Source organism: Dama dama, chromosome 9 (genome assembly GCF_033118175.1).
Source record: "Dama dama isolate Ldn47 chromosome 9, ASM3311817v1, whole genome shotgun sequence".
NCBI lineage: Eukaryota > Metazoa > Chordata > Mammalia > Artiodactyla > Cervidae > Dama > Dama dama.
The window spans coordinates 40,180,961-40,197,784 of NC_083689.1; the positions used below are offsets into that span (position 1 = coordinate 40,180,961).

Genomic DNA, 16,824 nt, shown 5'->3' on the forward strand with positions numbered 1-16,824 from the left:
GAATTTTCCACAGTTTATTGTGATCCACACAGTCGAAAGATTTGACATAGTCAATAAAGCAGAAATAGATGTTTTTCTGGAACTCTCTTGCTTTTTTGATGATCCAGCGGATGTTGACAATTTGATCTCTGGGTCCTCTGCCTTTTCTAAATCCAGCTTGAACATCTGGAAGTTCACGGTTCACGTATTGCTGAAGCCTGGCTTGGAGAATTTTGAGCATTACTTTACTAGCATGTGAGATGAGTGCAACTGTGCAGTAGTTTGAGCATTCTTTGGCATTGCCTTTCTTTGGGATTGGAATGAAAACTGACCTTTTCGAGTCCTGTGGCCACTACTGGGGTTTCCAAATTTGCTGGTTTATTGAGTGCAGCACTTTCACAGCATCATCTTTTAGGATTTGGAATAGCGCAACTGGAATTCCATCACCTCCACTAGCTTTGTTCATAATGATCCTTTCTAAGGCCCACTTTATTTCACATACCAGGATGTCTGGCTCTAGGTGAGTGATCACACCATCATGATTATTTGGGTTGTGAAGATCTTTTTTGTACAGTTCTTCTGTGTATTCTTGCCACCTCTTCTTAATATCTTCTGCTTCTGTTAGGTCCATACCATTTCTGTCCTTTATCGAACCCATCTTTGCATGAAATGTTCCCTTGGTATCTCTAATTTTCTTGAAGAGATCTCTAGTCTTTCCCATTCTGTTGTTTTCCTCTATTTCTTTGCATTGATCACTGAGGAAGGCTTTCTTTTCTCTCCTTGCTATTCTTTGGAACTCTGCATTCAAATGGGAATATCTTTCCTTTTCTCCTTTGCTTTTCCCTTCTCTTCTTTTCACAGCTATTTGTAAGGCCTCCTCAGACAACCATTTTGCCTTTCTTTTCCACGGGCATGGTCTTGATCCCTGTCTCCTGTACAATGTCACGAACCTCCATAAAGAGATACCCCATGTCCAAGGTAAGAGAAACCCAAGTAAGATGGTAGGTGTTGTGAGAGGGCATCAGAGGGCAGACACACTGAAACCATAATCACAGAAAACTAGCCAATCTGATCACAGGACCACAGTCTTGTCTAACTCAATGAAACTAAGCCGTGCCGTGTGGGGCCACCTAAGACGGACGGGTCATGGTGGAGAGGTCTGACAGAATGTGGTCCACTGGAGGAGGGAATGGCAAACCACTTCAGTATTCTTGCCTTGAGGACCCCATGAACAGTATGAAAAGGCAAAACGATAGGATACTGAAAGAGGAACTCCCCAGGTCGGTAGGTGCCCAATATGCTACTAGAGATCAGTGGAGAAATAACTCCAGAAAGAATGAAAGGATGGAGCCAAAGCAAAAACAATACCCAGCTGTGGATGTGACTGGTGATGGAAGCAGGGTTCAATGCTGTAAAGAGTAATATTGCATAGGAACCTGGAATGTTAGGTCCATGAATCAAGGCAAATTGGAAGTGGTCAAACAGGAGATGGCAAGAGTGAACATCAACATTCTAGGAATCAGCAAACTAAAATGGACTGGAATGGGTGAATTTAACTCAGATGACCATTATATCTACTACTGTGGGCAGGAATCCCTTAGAAGAAATGAAGTAGCCATCATGGTCAACAAAAGAGTCTGAAATGCAGTACTTGGATGCAATCTCAAAAATGACAGAATGATCTCTGTTTGTTTCTAAGGCAAACCATTCAATATCATGGTAATCCAAGCCTATGCCCCAACCAGTAACGCTGAAGAAGCTGAAGTTGAATGGTTTTATGAAGACCTACAAGACGTTTCAGAACTAACATCCAAAAAAGATGTCCTTTTCATTATAGGGGACTGGAATGCAAAAGTAGGAAGTCAAGAAACACCTGGAGTAACAGGCAAATTTGGCCTTGGAGTATGGAATGAAGCAGGGCAAAGGCTAATAGACTTTTGCCAAGAGAACGCACTGGTCATAGCAAATACCCTCTTCCAACAACACAAGAGAAGACTCTACACGTGGACATCACCAGATGGTCAACACCAAAATCAGACTGATTATATTCTTTGCAGCCAAAGATGGAGCTGACTGTGGCTCAGATCATGAACTCCTTATTGCCAAATTCAGACTTACATTGAAGAAAGTAGGGGAAACCACTAGACCATTCAGGTATGATCTAAATCAAATCCCTTATGACTATACAGTGGAAGTGAGAAATAGATTTAAGGGACTAGATCTGATAGACAGAGAAACCTACTTAACCAGCTAGAATACGCCATAATACAGTTTCACTTTGTCACTATTGCAAATATTGTTACTGAACTCAGGTTCAGCTGCTCACCGCTCAAAAGCCAACAGTGGAGAGGCAAATGTTGGCTGAAAGGAAAGTTACTTTAATCAGAAAGTCTCCCTACTAAGGAGAAGGTGGACTCATGTCCCCAAAACCAACTCTAAAGATTCTGCTCAGCTATGTGATTTTTAAAGGGAAAAGGGGGAAGTGATCTCAGTTAATCACTGAAGCAGATGGTTAGGTTCTGCATCATTTTTCATTGCGTGCAGGATGGCTGACTCCTAATGATCTTTCTTTAGATGTCATCATGCCCATGTGGTCTGCCTGCAGGATTGCTAAGGGGGCCACTGGAATTAGAGAGCGAGTCATTCTTTAACTACTTAATTCTTCACTCCTACTTCTTTTAGTCGAGGGAAAAAATCAACAGGTTAGGCAAGGTATTGTGTGCATTTCGTAGAATGTAAATCAGGAGTTAGGTTAAATGTTACCTAGTGATCTCATTTTTATACTGAAGGCTTAACAGGAACAAAATCAGACAAACAGGAAAGTGGCAAAGAGCTACTTACAAATCCCTACTTGTCAGACATCATTTCATTTCTATGGGATTAGGGGCAAAAGTCCATCTTCCATAATTTCTTCACACTGACATATGATGTCATATAACTAAAGTAGAAGACAGGTCTGTGGGGCCTCTTTGCTCGCAATTTTAGTTGCCTTCTTATAAATACAGGCAAAACAAGGTAGAATTATTTTGATGCCCACAAAAATATAGATTAAGAGCAACACTGTTAATTCCATCCTCTGAAGATCAGTTCTTCAAACAGTGCTAGCTATAGATTCAGTACTGCTCATGATGGAGCAGCTTATGTTATGGTTACAGTTTGGTCATCGTGCAGTTAGCTTTTTTCCTCTGATGGTGGTTATAGCATCTGTAAAACAAGTAAGGAATGTGCATCAGACACTGAGTCTGTGACTCTATTGTCCTAACCATTAACTGCTCAAGCCCGCTCTTTTGTGACTCAGGGATGACTGAGAGATTTCTGTTTCTCTACAAACAAGAGGCTAGGGACAAAGAGAAGCCTTTGTACTTCGGGGAGTCTTGCAGGGTTCTGCTCAGTTCCACCATACATGCACAATATTTGCTCAGGTTGACATCTGGAGGGATAAACTGCAGGGCCATAGCATTTGTGCATCTTCAAACTTACTAGGCATCATACAGCTGCTTTTCAAAGAGGGCTGTACCAATTTACATTGACACCAGCAATGTATATAAGTCCTAATTTCCCTGCAAAAGTATTTGGCAAATATCAGAACTTCACATCAGAGAAGGAAATGGCAACCCACTCCAGTATTCTTGCCTGGAGAATCCCATGGACAGCGGAGCCTGGTGGGCTGCCATCTATGGGGTCGCACAGAGTCAGACACGACTAAAGCGACTTAGCAGACCTTCACATCTTTGTCAATATGATGGTTGTGCCAATACTATCTCATCCATGTTTGTCACCCGACATTCCATTGGTTCATCAATGATATTTATTATTGATATAAAATTTTATTTTTCTTAGTGCTGACACTGTATTGTAATAGTGTTTACATATTTTATTGATCACTTCCAACTTGCTGTGATTTAAAACATTTAAAAACTCAGTTTGTAACTCTGGAAATAAAATTTCTCTCTCTTAAGGAATGTTCTGGTTTGCCATTGGTTATGACAATATCTGTTAAAAAGAGTTAAACCTCTTCATCATTAAGTTATCTGGTTTTAAAAAAAAAAAAAAAGTTATCTGGTTTTTGAGGAAACTATTAAATAAAAAGAAATTATTTCATCCTCTGCTCATTCAAAGCACTTTATACATCAGTTATGTTACTTAGCCTAATGTTAGCTGCTCCTTCGTTAATTCTTTTAAGGCTAGGACTGTCATGTTGCACTAATGTCATGTTGTACTATCTTTAAGATATAAAACACCACAGCACCCTAAAAGTCCCTCCTCATTCCCCTTCCAGGGCCATCCTTTCAAGGATAAACACTATCCTAACATCTAAAAACAAATTTGAACTTTATATAAGTAATATTATATAATATGTGTTATTTTGCCTCTGGCTTCTTTCAGTCAACATTATATTTATACAATTCATTCACAGTCTAACAATACTATAGTTCATATATTCTCAATGATGTATAGTATTTTGTTGTACGACCATACTACAATTTATTTATCCATTCTACTGTTTACATGGGCAGTTTCTACACTTGCGCTGTCATGAATAGCATTGCTATGGACACTGTCATTCATGGCTTTTGGTGAACATATATCTGCATTTCAGTTGGGTATATACCTAGAAGTAGAATTTCTGAGTTACATGGTATAAGTATGTTCAATTTTAGTAGATAACAACAAACAATTTTTCCGAAGTGGACTACCAAAAGCCTAATTTTTTAATTCATTCATTCACTCATTCCCTAATTAAAAAAAAAAAAAATGTTAAGCAGAAAATTGTTAGATGGCTCACACCAAGTTTCTGTATCTTCACAGCACTTGTTCCTTCCTGTATTTTCTTAAATACCTAAGGTGTGCCAAGCACTGTTCTACATTTAGTGACCACTGGATTAATAAGACAGATTCCTCACCCTCATGGTACTTACATTCTAATGGGGAACAAACAATAAATCACAGGTGATAAATAAGCTTTTTTAAAAAGATATAATATCAAAAGTGGAAAGTTCTACTAAAAAAATAATAAAATGGAATAAGGGGAAATAATATGGAGATGGTAAACAGGGTCCCAATTTTGATAAAATGTGTCAGGTATCTCTAAAAAAAGTGAAATCTGATTTGAAGTAGGTGGTAGTCAGAATAATTACATTTAGCACATATTCTGAAAGTAAGATAAAAGGATTTGTTGACAGATTTGATATGGGGTGTGAATACAATAATTATGATAGTTATTCATATATGTTTGGATGAATAACTCTATCTAATAATAAGTCTGTAATATGAATATCTGCCATCAGATACAAACTCATTTATTAGGTGGTTTTTAGACAGCTGTTAAAGTACTGAGTATATCCTCTATAGTAATACTTAGAATGTATTTCAAATCTTCCTCTGTTGTCATTCCAACAATCAGTCAACAATAACTCTGTAAATACATATTCTTCTTTTTAGAGGAAAAGATCTACAAATAACACAAATAAAGATAGACCCCAATCCAATACTCTTGCCTGGAAAATCCATGGACAGAGGAGCCTGGTAGGCTGCAGTCCATAGGGTCGCTAAGAGTTGGACATGACTGAGCGACTTCACTTTCACTTTTCACTTTCATCCACTGGAGAAGGAAATGGCAACCCACTCCAGTGTTCCTGCCTGGAGAATCCCAGGGATGGGGGAGCCTGGTGGGCTGCCAGCTATGGGGTCGCACAGAGTCGGACACAACTGAAGCGACTCAGCAGCAGCAGCATGTCTGAATGTGTGTGTATTTATATACATATATATGTGTGTGTATATATATGTGTGTATGTATATATATATTATAAAGATTATATATCTATAATCTTAATAACATCAAATGCTTAGAAGGTTTCTTTGTTTTGTTTTTTTGGCAGTGCTGCATGGCATGCAGGATCTTAGTTCCCTGACCAGGGATCAAACCCATGCTCCCTGCAGTGAAAGTGCACATTCTCTCTCTCTTTTTTTAATGTTGATAGCCATTTTATTTACAACTGCCAAAATCTAGGCTAGGCTTCAAAAATACGTGAACCAAGAACTTTCAGATCTACAAGCTGGAATTAGAAAAGGCAGAGGAACCAGAGATCCAACATCCACTGGATCATAGAAAAATCAAGAAAAACATCTACCTCTCCTTCATTGACTACACTAAATCTGTTGACTGTGTGGATCACAACAAATTGTGATTTGAAAATTGAAATTTTCAATTGAAAATTTTTCAAGAGATGGGAATATCAGACCACGTTACCTGCCTCCTGAGAAACCTGCATGCAGGTCAAAAAGCAATAGTTAGTACCGGATATGGAACAACGGACTGGTTCCAAATTGGGCAAGGAGTGTGTCAAGGCTGCATATTGTCACCCTACTTATTTAAATCATATGCAAAGTACATCATGTGAAATGCCAGGCTGGATGAAGCACAAGTTGGAATCAAGATTTCAGGGAGAAATATCAATAATCTCAGCTAGTGCAGATGACACTACCCTTACGGCAGAAAGTGAAGAGGAAGTAAAGAGCCTCTTGATGAAGGTGAAAGAGGAGAGTGAAAAGGCTAGCTTCAAACTCAACATTCAAAAAACTAAGATCATGGCATCCAGTCCTATCACTTCATGGTAAACAGATGGGGAGACAATGGAAACAGTGACAGACTTTATTTTCTTGGACCCCAAAATCACTGCAGATGGTGACTGCAGTCATGAAATTAAAATATGCTTGTTCCTTGGAAGAAAAGCCATGACAAACCTAGAGAGCATATTAAAAAGCAAAGACATCACTTTGCCAACAAAAGTCCATCTAGTCAAAGCTATGGTTTTTCCAGTGGTCACGTACGGATGTGAGAGTTGGACCATAAAGAAGGCTGAGTGCCAAAGAACTAATAATGCTTTTTAACTGTGGTGCTGGAGAAGATTCTTGAGAATCCTCTGGACTGCAAGGAGATCAAATCAATCAATCCTAAGAGAAATCAACTCTGAATATTCATCGGAAGGACTAATGCTGAAGCTGAAGCTCCAAGAGTCCGGCCCCCTGACGCCAAAAGCCAACTCACTGGAAAAGATCCTGGAAAGGACTGAAGGCGAGAGGAGAAGGGGATGATAGAGGACGACATGGTTGGATGGCATCACCGACTCAATGGACATGAGTGTGAGCAAGCTCCAGCAGATGGTGAAGGACAGGGAAGCTTGGCACGCTACAGCTCATGGAGCTGCAAAGAGTTGGACACGACTGAGCAACTGAACAACAACAAAAAGGAAAACAAGCATCCTTCAACAGCTGAATAAACAAACTGGTACATTTATAAAATGGAATACTTTCAGCAACAAAAAAGCAACAAACTACTGATGCATGTAATATCTTGAATGAATATCAAGAACAATATACTGGAAGTGTGGATTCTTAACCACTGGACTACAAGGGAAGTCCCTGAGAAGTTATTTTTTTAATTAATATGTCACTATTTCAATGAATGAGTAGCTAACAATAGCTTAAAGAAGACTGACAAATAGATTGATCAATAAAAAAAAAATTTTTTTAAGTACAAAAAAATAAGTCCTACAAGAGGCACCTTGAGGAAGTTAAAATGTTAAATGTTTTAAAGAGCATACTATGACTGAAGGTAAAATTTCACTCCCGGTGCTAATTACTAATTGCCTCTGTATTTTTAATGTCAACTTTTTTTCTGAGTGTTTTTATTTGAATTTATAACAATTCAACAGGAGACAAGAAATTTGGGTTGAGATTCAATAATACCAACACATAGTAGCCTATATTAACCATACGAATGGAGAAATAACATATTAGGTCTTTTTAATTCTCCTAGCCTATTTTTTGCTCTTAAAAATGAGAATTGTAATACTCGCATTCTACATCCTAAGAACTAAAAATCACACAGAGTGCTCTATACTTGGTTTTGTGTTACCAGGAAATACTAAGAGGAAAATCAGTCTTAACAGATTTGTCACATCAAACTGGCATCTTATATGATTGGTAATCAGTTGACAATCTTTTTCTCTTTAAAAAAAACAATGAAAATATTAAGGGCCAAGTATACAAAGTCTTGTGGGCGTCCCCAGTGGCTCAGCAGTCAAGAATCTGCCTGCAATGCAGGAGATGCAGGTTTGATCCCTGGGTCGTGAAGATCCCCTGGAGGAGGACATGGCAACCCACTCGAGTATTCTTGCCTGGAGAATCCCCATGGACAGAGGAGTCTGGTGGGCTACAGTCCACAGGGTTGCAAAGAGTCGGGCATGACTGAAGCGACTGAGGATACATGGACATACGCACAAAACCTCGGGATGTACTTATCCGCAAAGTTTCACACTGGATCTCCAGCTTTTGTACAGGAAGAAAGAAAAATAAATGAAAACAAAGATTTCCACACAGAGTTATAAGCAGGAAACTAATCGTTTATTAAGTGAGTCAAAATAAACATATAATATATAAATTACAAATAAAAAGGAAATAGAAGATATGGCTTACTTACAGGAGGGTCAATAAATAGAATCTAACTGTATAGAGCTTTAACAGGCTTCAGAGTAAGACTTGGAAGAGAGCAAGGGGCTATGGGGAACAAGCCAAAACTGAGCATGCTAACATCACAGAAAACAGAATCGAAAAGCAAAACAAAAGTAAAGAATTTAGAAAATTATTATTCACAATAAAAGAAAGTCCCAAAGCTTAATCCAACCAATGAGCTACACTGGAGAAACAGTACACAGTTGAAACTGCAGACGCTTAAGAATGAAAGACGTAATTCATTTTACAAAGGGTTCAATTGAACTTGGTACACCCCTGCATCTAAAGGCTAAGACAGTAGAACAGTTCTTACAGTCCTATTCTCAACCACACAGCCTGGTAAGAGAAAGCTCTATTCTCCTCTACTGAGAATGGAAATTGTTTTCACTTATTTCAGTTATTAAATACCTACTATGCAGACTGCTATGGTTTCCTCCCTTCAAGGTATTTACAACAAGAAACCGATAATAAATAACTGAAAATATACCCAAGAGTCACACCTCAAATAAGCAAATAAACAATCCAAGGAAGCAACATGTCATGGAAGAAGTAACTGTACATCACTGCACAGCATGTGATAAGGGTCATGAGTATTACATGGACAGAAATGTCTGACCAAGAGATGCTAAATGACGAAGCTTCCAAGACATGATAGACTTTCAGGAGCTTTTTGAAACAGAAAAGTTGACCAGAGTACATTCCAGAGGACACTACAACTGGGAAAAGGCTCTAAAAGTAAAATAGAAACATTATAACTAAATAAATAAAGCTAGTCAAATCAGCCTTTTCTAAAAAGGGTTAGAGATCCTAAGGCAATGGCACCCCACTCCAGTACTCTTGCCTGGAAAATCCCATGGATGGAGGAGTCTGGTAGGCTGCAGTCCATGGAGTCGCAAAGAGTCAGACACGACTGAGCAACTTCACTTTCACTTTTCACTTTCATGCATTGGAGAAGGAAATGGCAACCCACTCCAGTGTTCTTGCCTGGAGAATCCCAGGGATGGGGGAGCCTGATGGGCTGCCATCTATGAGGTCGCACAGAGTCGGACACGACTGAAATGACTTAGCAGCAGCAGCAGAGTTAGTAAACTATAAGCTTCCTCTCCTAACATCTGTGCTAAATGTTTTACATGCATTACCTCATTTAATCCACACATTTTTCTCATTTAGAGCTGTTATATTCGATTTAGCAAGAAGGAAATTGAAACAAACGATGAAGAGACTTGTTCAACATCACCAGGAAGTGGTTCAACCAAGAGTAAAACCCAGGCGGTGGGACTTAGGAATCCTGATTTACCTGCCCTCTCTACTAATGGTCCATAATGGCTGAAATGACTAAGGTCACTTATTGTCAGAGTTTTGTATAATGTCTGGGCCATAGTAGGTCCCTGGTAAATGATGGCCAAAAGAAAGAATGGGAATGATAAAGGTGGGCAATGTGATACAGAAAAACTACTAATTCCCCTCTCTCTCTGATGAGGCAATGTTCCGAAATCAATGAATAAAACCTGATGAATAGAACACCTGTATTATCTCTATGAAATCTCTTGAAAGACTAATAAGGAGGAGCAAGGAAGTCAAGAAGTCTCTAATCTTACTAACGTCCTTTCCTAATATAGAGGATTATTCATTTCAGTGGGTTGACTTGGATATACAGATACATCTAAACTATTAGTAAGAATAAAATACAATTCACATTAATTAAAAATACAGCTATTGGTATTTTTAATGGCTAAAAATGAAATGTTTATTTCAAGATTACAGGAGTAAAAAGACCAAGTATTCTAGACTGCATATAACACAATAGACATGGCAATGCAGTAATTGCATCTCTCTAGTCTGGTTCCAAATAGGAAAAGGAGTATGTCAAGGCTATATATCGTCACCCTGCTTATTTAACTTATGTGCAGAGTACATCATGAGAAACGCTGGGCTGGATGAAGCACAAGCTGGAATCCAGATGCCAGGAGAAATATCAATAATCTCAGATATGCAGATGACACCACCCTTATGGCAGAAAGTGGAGAGGAACTAAAAAGCCCCCTGATGAAAGTAAAAGAGGAGAGTGAAAAAATTGGCTTAAAGCTCAACATTCAGAAAACTAAAATCATGGCACCTGGTCCCATCACTTCATGGGAAATAGATGGGGAAACAGTGGAAATAGTGTCAGACTTTATTTTTGGGGGCTCCAAAATCACTGCAGATGGTGATTGCAGCCATGAAATTAAAAGACGCTTACTCTTTGGAAGGAAAGTTATGACCAACCTAGATAGCATATTAAAAAACAGAGACATTACTTTGCCAACAAAGGTCCACCTAGTCAAGGCTATGGTTTTTCCAGCGGTCATGCATGGATGTGAGAGTTGGACTGTGAAGAAAGCTGAGCGCCAAAGAATTGATGCTTTTGAACTGTGGTGTTGGAGAAAACTCTTGAGAGTCCCTTGGACTGCAAGGAGATCCAACCAGTCTGTCCTAAAGGAGATCAGTCCTGGGTGTTCACTGGAAGGACTGATGCTGAAGCTCAAACTCCAATACTTTGGCCACCTCATGCGAAGAGTTGACTTATTGGAAAAGACCTTGATGCTGGGAGGGATTGGGGGCAGGAGGAGAAGGGGACGACAGAGGATGAGATGGCTGGATGGCATCACCAACTCGATGGACATGTGTTTTAGTAAACTCCGGGAGTTGGTGATGGACAGGGAGGCCTGGCGTGCTGCGATTCATGGGGTCGCAAAGAGTTGGACACGACTGAGCGTGAACTGAACTGAACTGAATCTGAGTAACTCACCTGAAAGTCAAAAAAAATTGAAAAAGTACTTTTAGATTCTCTCTCAAGTTTGCTAACTTTAATTCTTAAAAAATAAAAAAGCATATTAAAATAGGAAAAGGCAGAAGCTAGATTGTATCTCTGCAGTTATTTGGACACATTTCTATTTATAATTTGGGGGAAAGGATGGAAGAGGAGAAGGGTGATTGCTTCCTCATGCCTGCCAGCCCAACATCACAGGTTGTCCCTGCTTCTCAAAGAAAAGTCAAACTAAATACTCTACTGTGGTTGGAATATACCCGATTCAAACATCCACCAAAAAGGTTAGTTTGCTTTTGAGAGTCTATCTCCCTTAGGGTGAATATAAACTTTTATTTCACCAATTCTATTTTCAGGAAAACTCCTCCCAAATATTCTCCCTCCTTCAAATACAGAGCAAACATCCACTTTCTACATTTTTCCAGTGCTAGAGATCAATGATAAATGTATGCATGGGTTCATTTACCCATATGGGAAATGGAAACTGCTGTTTAACTCTAAGACTGTTCTGTGGAACAAATGGATTAGGAAGTTTAAGCAGTTCCACTGACCATAAATTCATGATAAATCTGTAGAAAATGCCTTCACGAATTCTGTAAAATGCACAACCGTAAGCCCACCAGAACTCAATGTGAAGTGTCTGGTGACTGATATCCTGGATACTTGACAGGCAGATAACTGGACAACAAGATAATAACCTCAGTAAACACTCTCCAGAATTAAGAACAATAAAATCTTATTCAACTTTACTTCTAAATTGCTTTTTTTCTTTTAGATACTACCATGTAAGTGATGTACATAAACAACGGAGGGAAAAGAATCAGTGGAGGGGGAAATCAAAGCATTTTAGAGAAATAAAAAACCCTGAGAATAACAGGAAGCAAATATGTAATTGAACAGGTCAAGAAAACAAACCAAAAAACAAATAGATGCTAAAAAATGTTTAAACCAAATTAAAAGTCCTCAAGTTTTCTTAATATCTGTGATGTTAAGGCAAAAAAAAAAAAAAAACACTGGTTTAACAACTTAATTTATCTTCATCTTATATTTTTTGTTATTTATATTTTCCAAAGTATGAATAGTATTTAGAATACTATTTAGTATTTAGAAAGGAACATTAAGTATATACATACAAACAAAATACACACATATGCATGTGTGTGTATATACATATATGTGCATATACAAATACACACATATCCAAATGTGTATGTAAAAATATGTATATTTTCTCAACAAATCATGTTAACTGAATACATAATTTTTTCCCCAACAGTAGTACGGCTAATTAAGATTTTCTGCTTCAACAATTAAATGAGAGGAACTGCAGGGTATTGTTTCGTACTGCTAGGAAAACCATACAATGGTCAGAAATGTGAAAATAAATTTCAATGAAAAATTGTTTTCTTTCATAAGTTTGAGGAACATTTTCACTTATAAAGAATCCTCCTCCTCCCTTTAATTTGGAATTTAAAATTTATGTTGTAGATTTGAGTATTTTCAGAGCAAGAAGACTCTGGACACACCAGATGTATGACTATCTAGGAAACTGATATTTAATGGAATAAAAAGAAGAATTGCAGAAGCGAGGCAACCATTTTATGAACATCTGATTTAGCAGCATCTAACAGAGATGACAAGTTTTATCATGCATCTTTAACCACTAAATTCACAAAACAAACAGAAGGTTTACCATGGGAGGTACTGAATGATCAGACTATATCCTCTAGTTACTCTTCCAGTAAAATAGCATGTGTTGTCTAAAATTGCTATGGGAACATGGGAGCTTATAAGAAAAATGAAGTTCTAGTCGAATATCTTCTTTAATATCCTATACTACGACCTCTACAGTAAATGAAAAGTTTACATACAGACATCCATTATGAGTAAGATCAAATATTAACATTAAGATGGAGTACAATGATGTTCAATTTTGCAATTATGGTGTTAATCCTTATTAAGCATGTAAGCAGTTTCACCGCATGAGGGTTCTGTTTGCATGTTACAATTGACTTTTAACACATTCTGTTATTCAAATGAATTTAAGAGGGAAAACATTTATGCTCCAACTCTCCTTCTGATTATAATATAGAGAATAATGGCAGGTATTTCTCTAAACAGTCAACATAATCAGGAATAAGATCCAAAAGAAAACTTAAAGCAGAAGGTACAGAAAAGAAGGAATGAGAAAACATCTAAGTGAATATGAGATAAGAAACAATAACTTAAGACTCATTGTAAATTTACCTAATATGAACCATTCATATAACTTTTCAAGAAAATGTAATTTAGTGCAGTAAAAAGAGAATTTGATTGAGAAGGCAAATATCTAAGTTCTAGTCCCGTCTCTGTACTTACAGGCAGGGTAACTGCTGCTGTTGTTCAGTTGGTCAGTAGTGTCCAACACTGCTTTGGGACTCCATTGACGGCAGCATACCAGGCTTCCCTGTCCTTCACAATCTCCCTGCTTGTGAAAACAGGAGTTTACTCAACTTCATGTCCATTGAGTCAGTGATGTCATCCAACCATCTCATCCTCTGTCATCCCCTTCTCCTCCTGCCTTCAATCTTTCCCAGCATCAGGGTCACTGCCTGATCAGCTCTTCCCGTCAGGTAGCCAAAGTATTGGAGCTTCAGCTTCATCATCAGTCCTTCCAATGAATATTCAGGGCTGACTTCCTTTAGGAGTCACTGGTTTGATCCCCATGCTGTCCAAGAGACTCTCAAGAGTCTTCTCTAGTACCACAATTCAAAAGCATCAATTCTTCGGTGCTCTACCTTCTTTATGGTCCAACTCTCACATCCACACATGACTACTGGAAAAATCATAGCTCTGACTATATGGACCTTTGTTGGCAAAGTGATGTATCTACTTTTTAATACACTCTCTAGGTCTGTTACAGCTTTTCTTCCAAGGAGCAAGTGTCTTTTAATTTCATGGCTGCAGTCACCATCTGTAGTGAATTTGGAGCCCAAGAAAATACAATCTGTCACCGTTTCCATTGTTTCCGCCATCTATCTGCCATGAAGTGATGGGATCAGATGCCATGATCTTAGTTTTTTGAATGTTGAGTTTCAAGCCAGTTTTTTCACTCTACTCTTTCATCTTCACCAAGAGGCTCTTTTTTGTTCCTCTTTGCTTTTGCCATAAAGGTGTTGTTATCTGCATATCTGAGGTTATTGGTATTTCTCCCGGCAATCCTGATTCCAGCTTGTGCTTCATCCAGTCTGGCATTTCGCATGATGTACTCTGCATATAAGTTAAATAAGCAGGGTGACAATATACAGCCTTGACTTACTCCTTTCCCAATTTGGAACCAGTCTGTTGTTTCATGTCTGATTCTGTTACTTCTTGACCGGCATACAGATTTCTCAGGAGGCAGGTAAGGAGGTCTGGGATTTCCATCACTTTAAGAATTTTCTAGTTTGTTGTGATCCATACAGTCAAAGGCTTTAGCATAGTCAATGAAGCAGAAATAGATGTTTTTTCTGGAATTCCCTTGCTTTTTCTGTGATCCAGTGGATGTTGGCAATTTGATCTCTGATTCCTCGCCTTTTCTAAGTCCAGGTTGTACATCTTGAAGTCTTGGTTCACATACTATTGAAGCCTAGCTTGAAGGATTTTGAGCATTACCTTGCTAGCACGTGAAGTGCATGCAACTGTGTGGTAGTTTGAACATTCTTTGGCGCTGCCCTTCTTTGGAACTGGAATGAAAACTGAACTTCTACACTCCTGTGGCCATTGCTGAGCTTTCCAAATTTGCTGGCATATTGACTGCAGCACTTCAGCAGCAGCATCTTTTAGGATTTGAAATAGTTCAGCTGAAATTCCACCACCTCCACTTGCTTTGTTCATAGTGATACTTTCTAAGGCCCATTTGACTTTGCACTCCAGGATATCTGGCTCTAGGTGAGTGATCACACCATCATGGTTATCCAGGTCATTAAGACCTTTCTTTGTAAAGTGCTGTGTATTCTTGCCACCTCTTCTTAATATCTTCTGGTTCTGTTAGGTCCATACCATTTCTGTCCTTTATTGTGCCCATCTTTGCATGAAATGTTCCCTTGTTATCTCTAATTTTCTTGAAGAGATCTCTAGTCTTTCCCATTCTATTGTTTCCCTCTATTTCTTTGCATTGTTCACTTAAGAAGGCTTCTTATCTCTCCCTGCTATTCTCTGGAACTTTGCATTCAATTAGGTATATCTTTCCTTTTCTTCTTTGCCTTTCACTTCTCTTCTTTTCTCAGCTATTTGTAAGGCCTCCTCCTAAAGCTATCTGTAAGACAACCATTTTGCCTTTTTGCATTTCTTTTTCCTAGGGATGCTTTTGATCATCACCTCCTGTACAATGTTACAGATGTCCATCCATAGTTCTTCTAGTATTAGTATTAGTCGCTCAGTCGTGTCCGACTCTTTGCGACCCCATGGACTGTAGCCCGCCAGGCTACTCTGTCCTTGGAATTCTCCAGGCAAGAAAACTGGAGTGGGTTGCCATTCCCTTCTCCAGATAGTTCTTCTGGCACTCTGTATATCAGATCTAATCTCTTGAATTTATTTGTCACTTCCACTGTGTAATAATAAGGGATTTGACTTAGGTCATAGCTGAATGGCCTAGTGGTTTTCTCTACTTTCTTCAATTTAAGTCAGAATCTTGCAACAAGGAGTTCATGATTTGAGTCACAGTCAGCTCCCGGTCTTGTTTTTGCAGACTGTATACAGCTTCTCCATCTTTGGCTGCAAAGAATATAATCAATCTGATTTCGGTATTGACCATCTGGTGATATCCACGTGTAGAGTCATTTCTTGTGTTGTTGGAAGAGGGTATTTACTACAACCAGTGCGTTCTCTTGGTCTCTGTTAGCCTTTGCCTTGCTTCATTTTGTACTCCGAGGCCAAATTTGCCTGTTACTCCAGGTATCTCTTGACTTTCTACTTTTGCATTCCAGCCCCCTATGATGAGAAGGATATCTTTTTTTGGTGTTACTTCTAGAAGGTCTTGTAGGTCTTCACAGAACCGTTCAACTTCAGCTTCTTCAGCATTAGTGGTTGGGGCACAGACTTAAATTACTGTCACATTGAATGTGTAACTCTGAGTAAAGCAAAAACATTCCTGGCAATTGCTTTAAAGACTTAAAACCAAACAGCAAGCTGTCATTCTTTTCATTTAATTTTGCAGTGTAGTCAGAGTGTCAGTTCATGACATTAAAATGACTTCCACAGCAGCCAATCAGTGTCAGTACAGTGTATTTACAATTTTTTATATTCAGTCAAAGGCAAGAGACTGACTTCCAAAGGTAAACATCTACTAAAAGCATACACCTCTAATATACAGCAAGGAAAATACCAAAATGTACTTGAAAACTACCCTGCTCCTTCTATGTTCCTCTTATCTCTCCAGCTATGACTAGTATCAATGTCTTTCTCTTTAAGACAAGCAATGGACATTTCTGAGGATAACTTGACTTAAGGCTGTGAAACAAAGTTTTAAAAAAAACTCATCAAAACTGTAAAAGGTAGTGCATATA

General features: G+C 38.6%; 1 protein-coding gene across 8 annotated transcripts in view; it reads right to left on the bottom strand.

Moving 5' to 3' along the window:
- Positions 1-16,824, bottom strand: part of COMMD10 (COMM domain containing 10) — a 181,972-nt gene that overhangs the window by 73,008 nt on the left and 92,140 nt on the right. For 2 of the 8 annotated variants that reach the window (XR_009694129.1, XM_061150957.1), the window contains exon 6: positions 13,658-13,763. The exons of 4 other annotated variants lie outside the window; for them this stretch is intronic. Coding sequence is in view for 3 of the 4 variants with exons in the window: in XM_061150957.1 (XP_061006940.1) it covers positions 13,658-13,763 (106 nt within the window). In the remaining variant the exon portion in view is untranslated. Of the gene's footprint in view, positions 1-2,403; positions 3,184-11,198; positions 11,282-13,657; positions 13,764-16,824 lie in introns of those variants that run through there. 2 more of the 8 variants (XM_061150956.1, XM_061150963.1) reach the window with 2 other exon arrangements.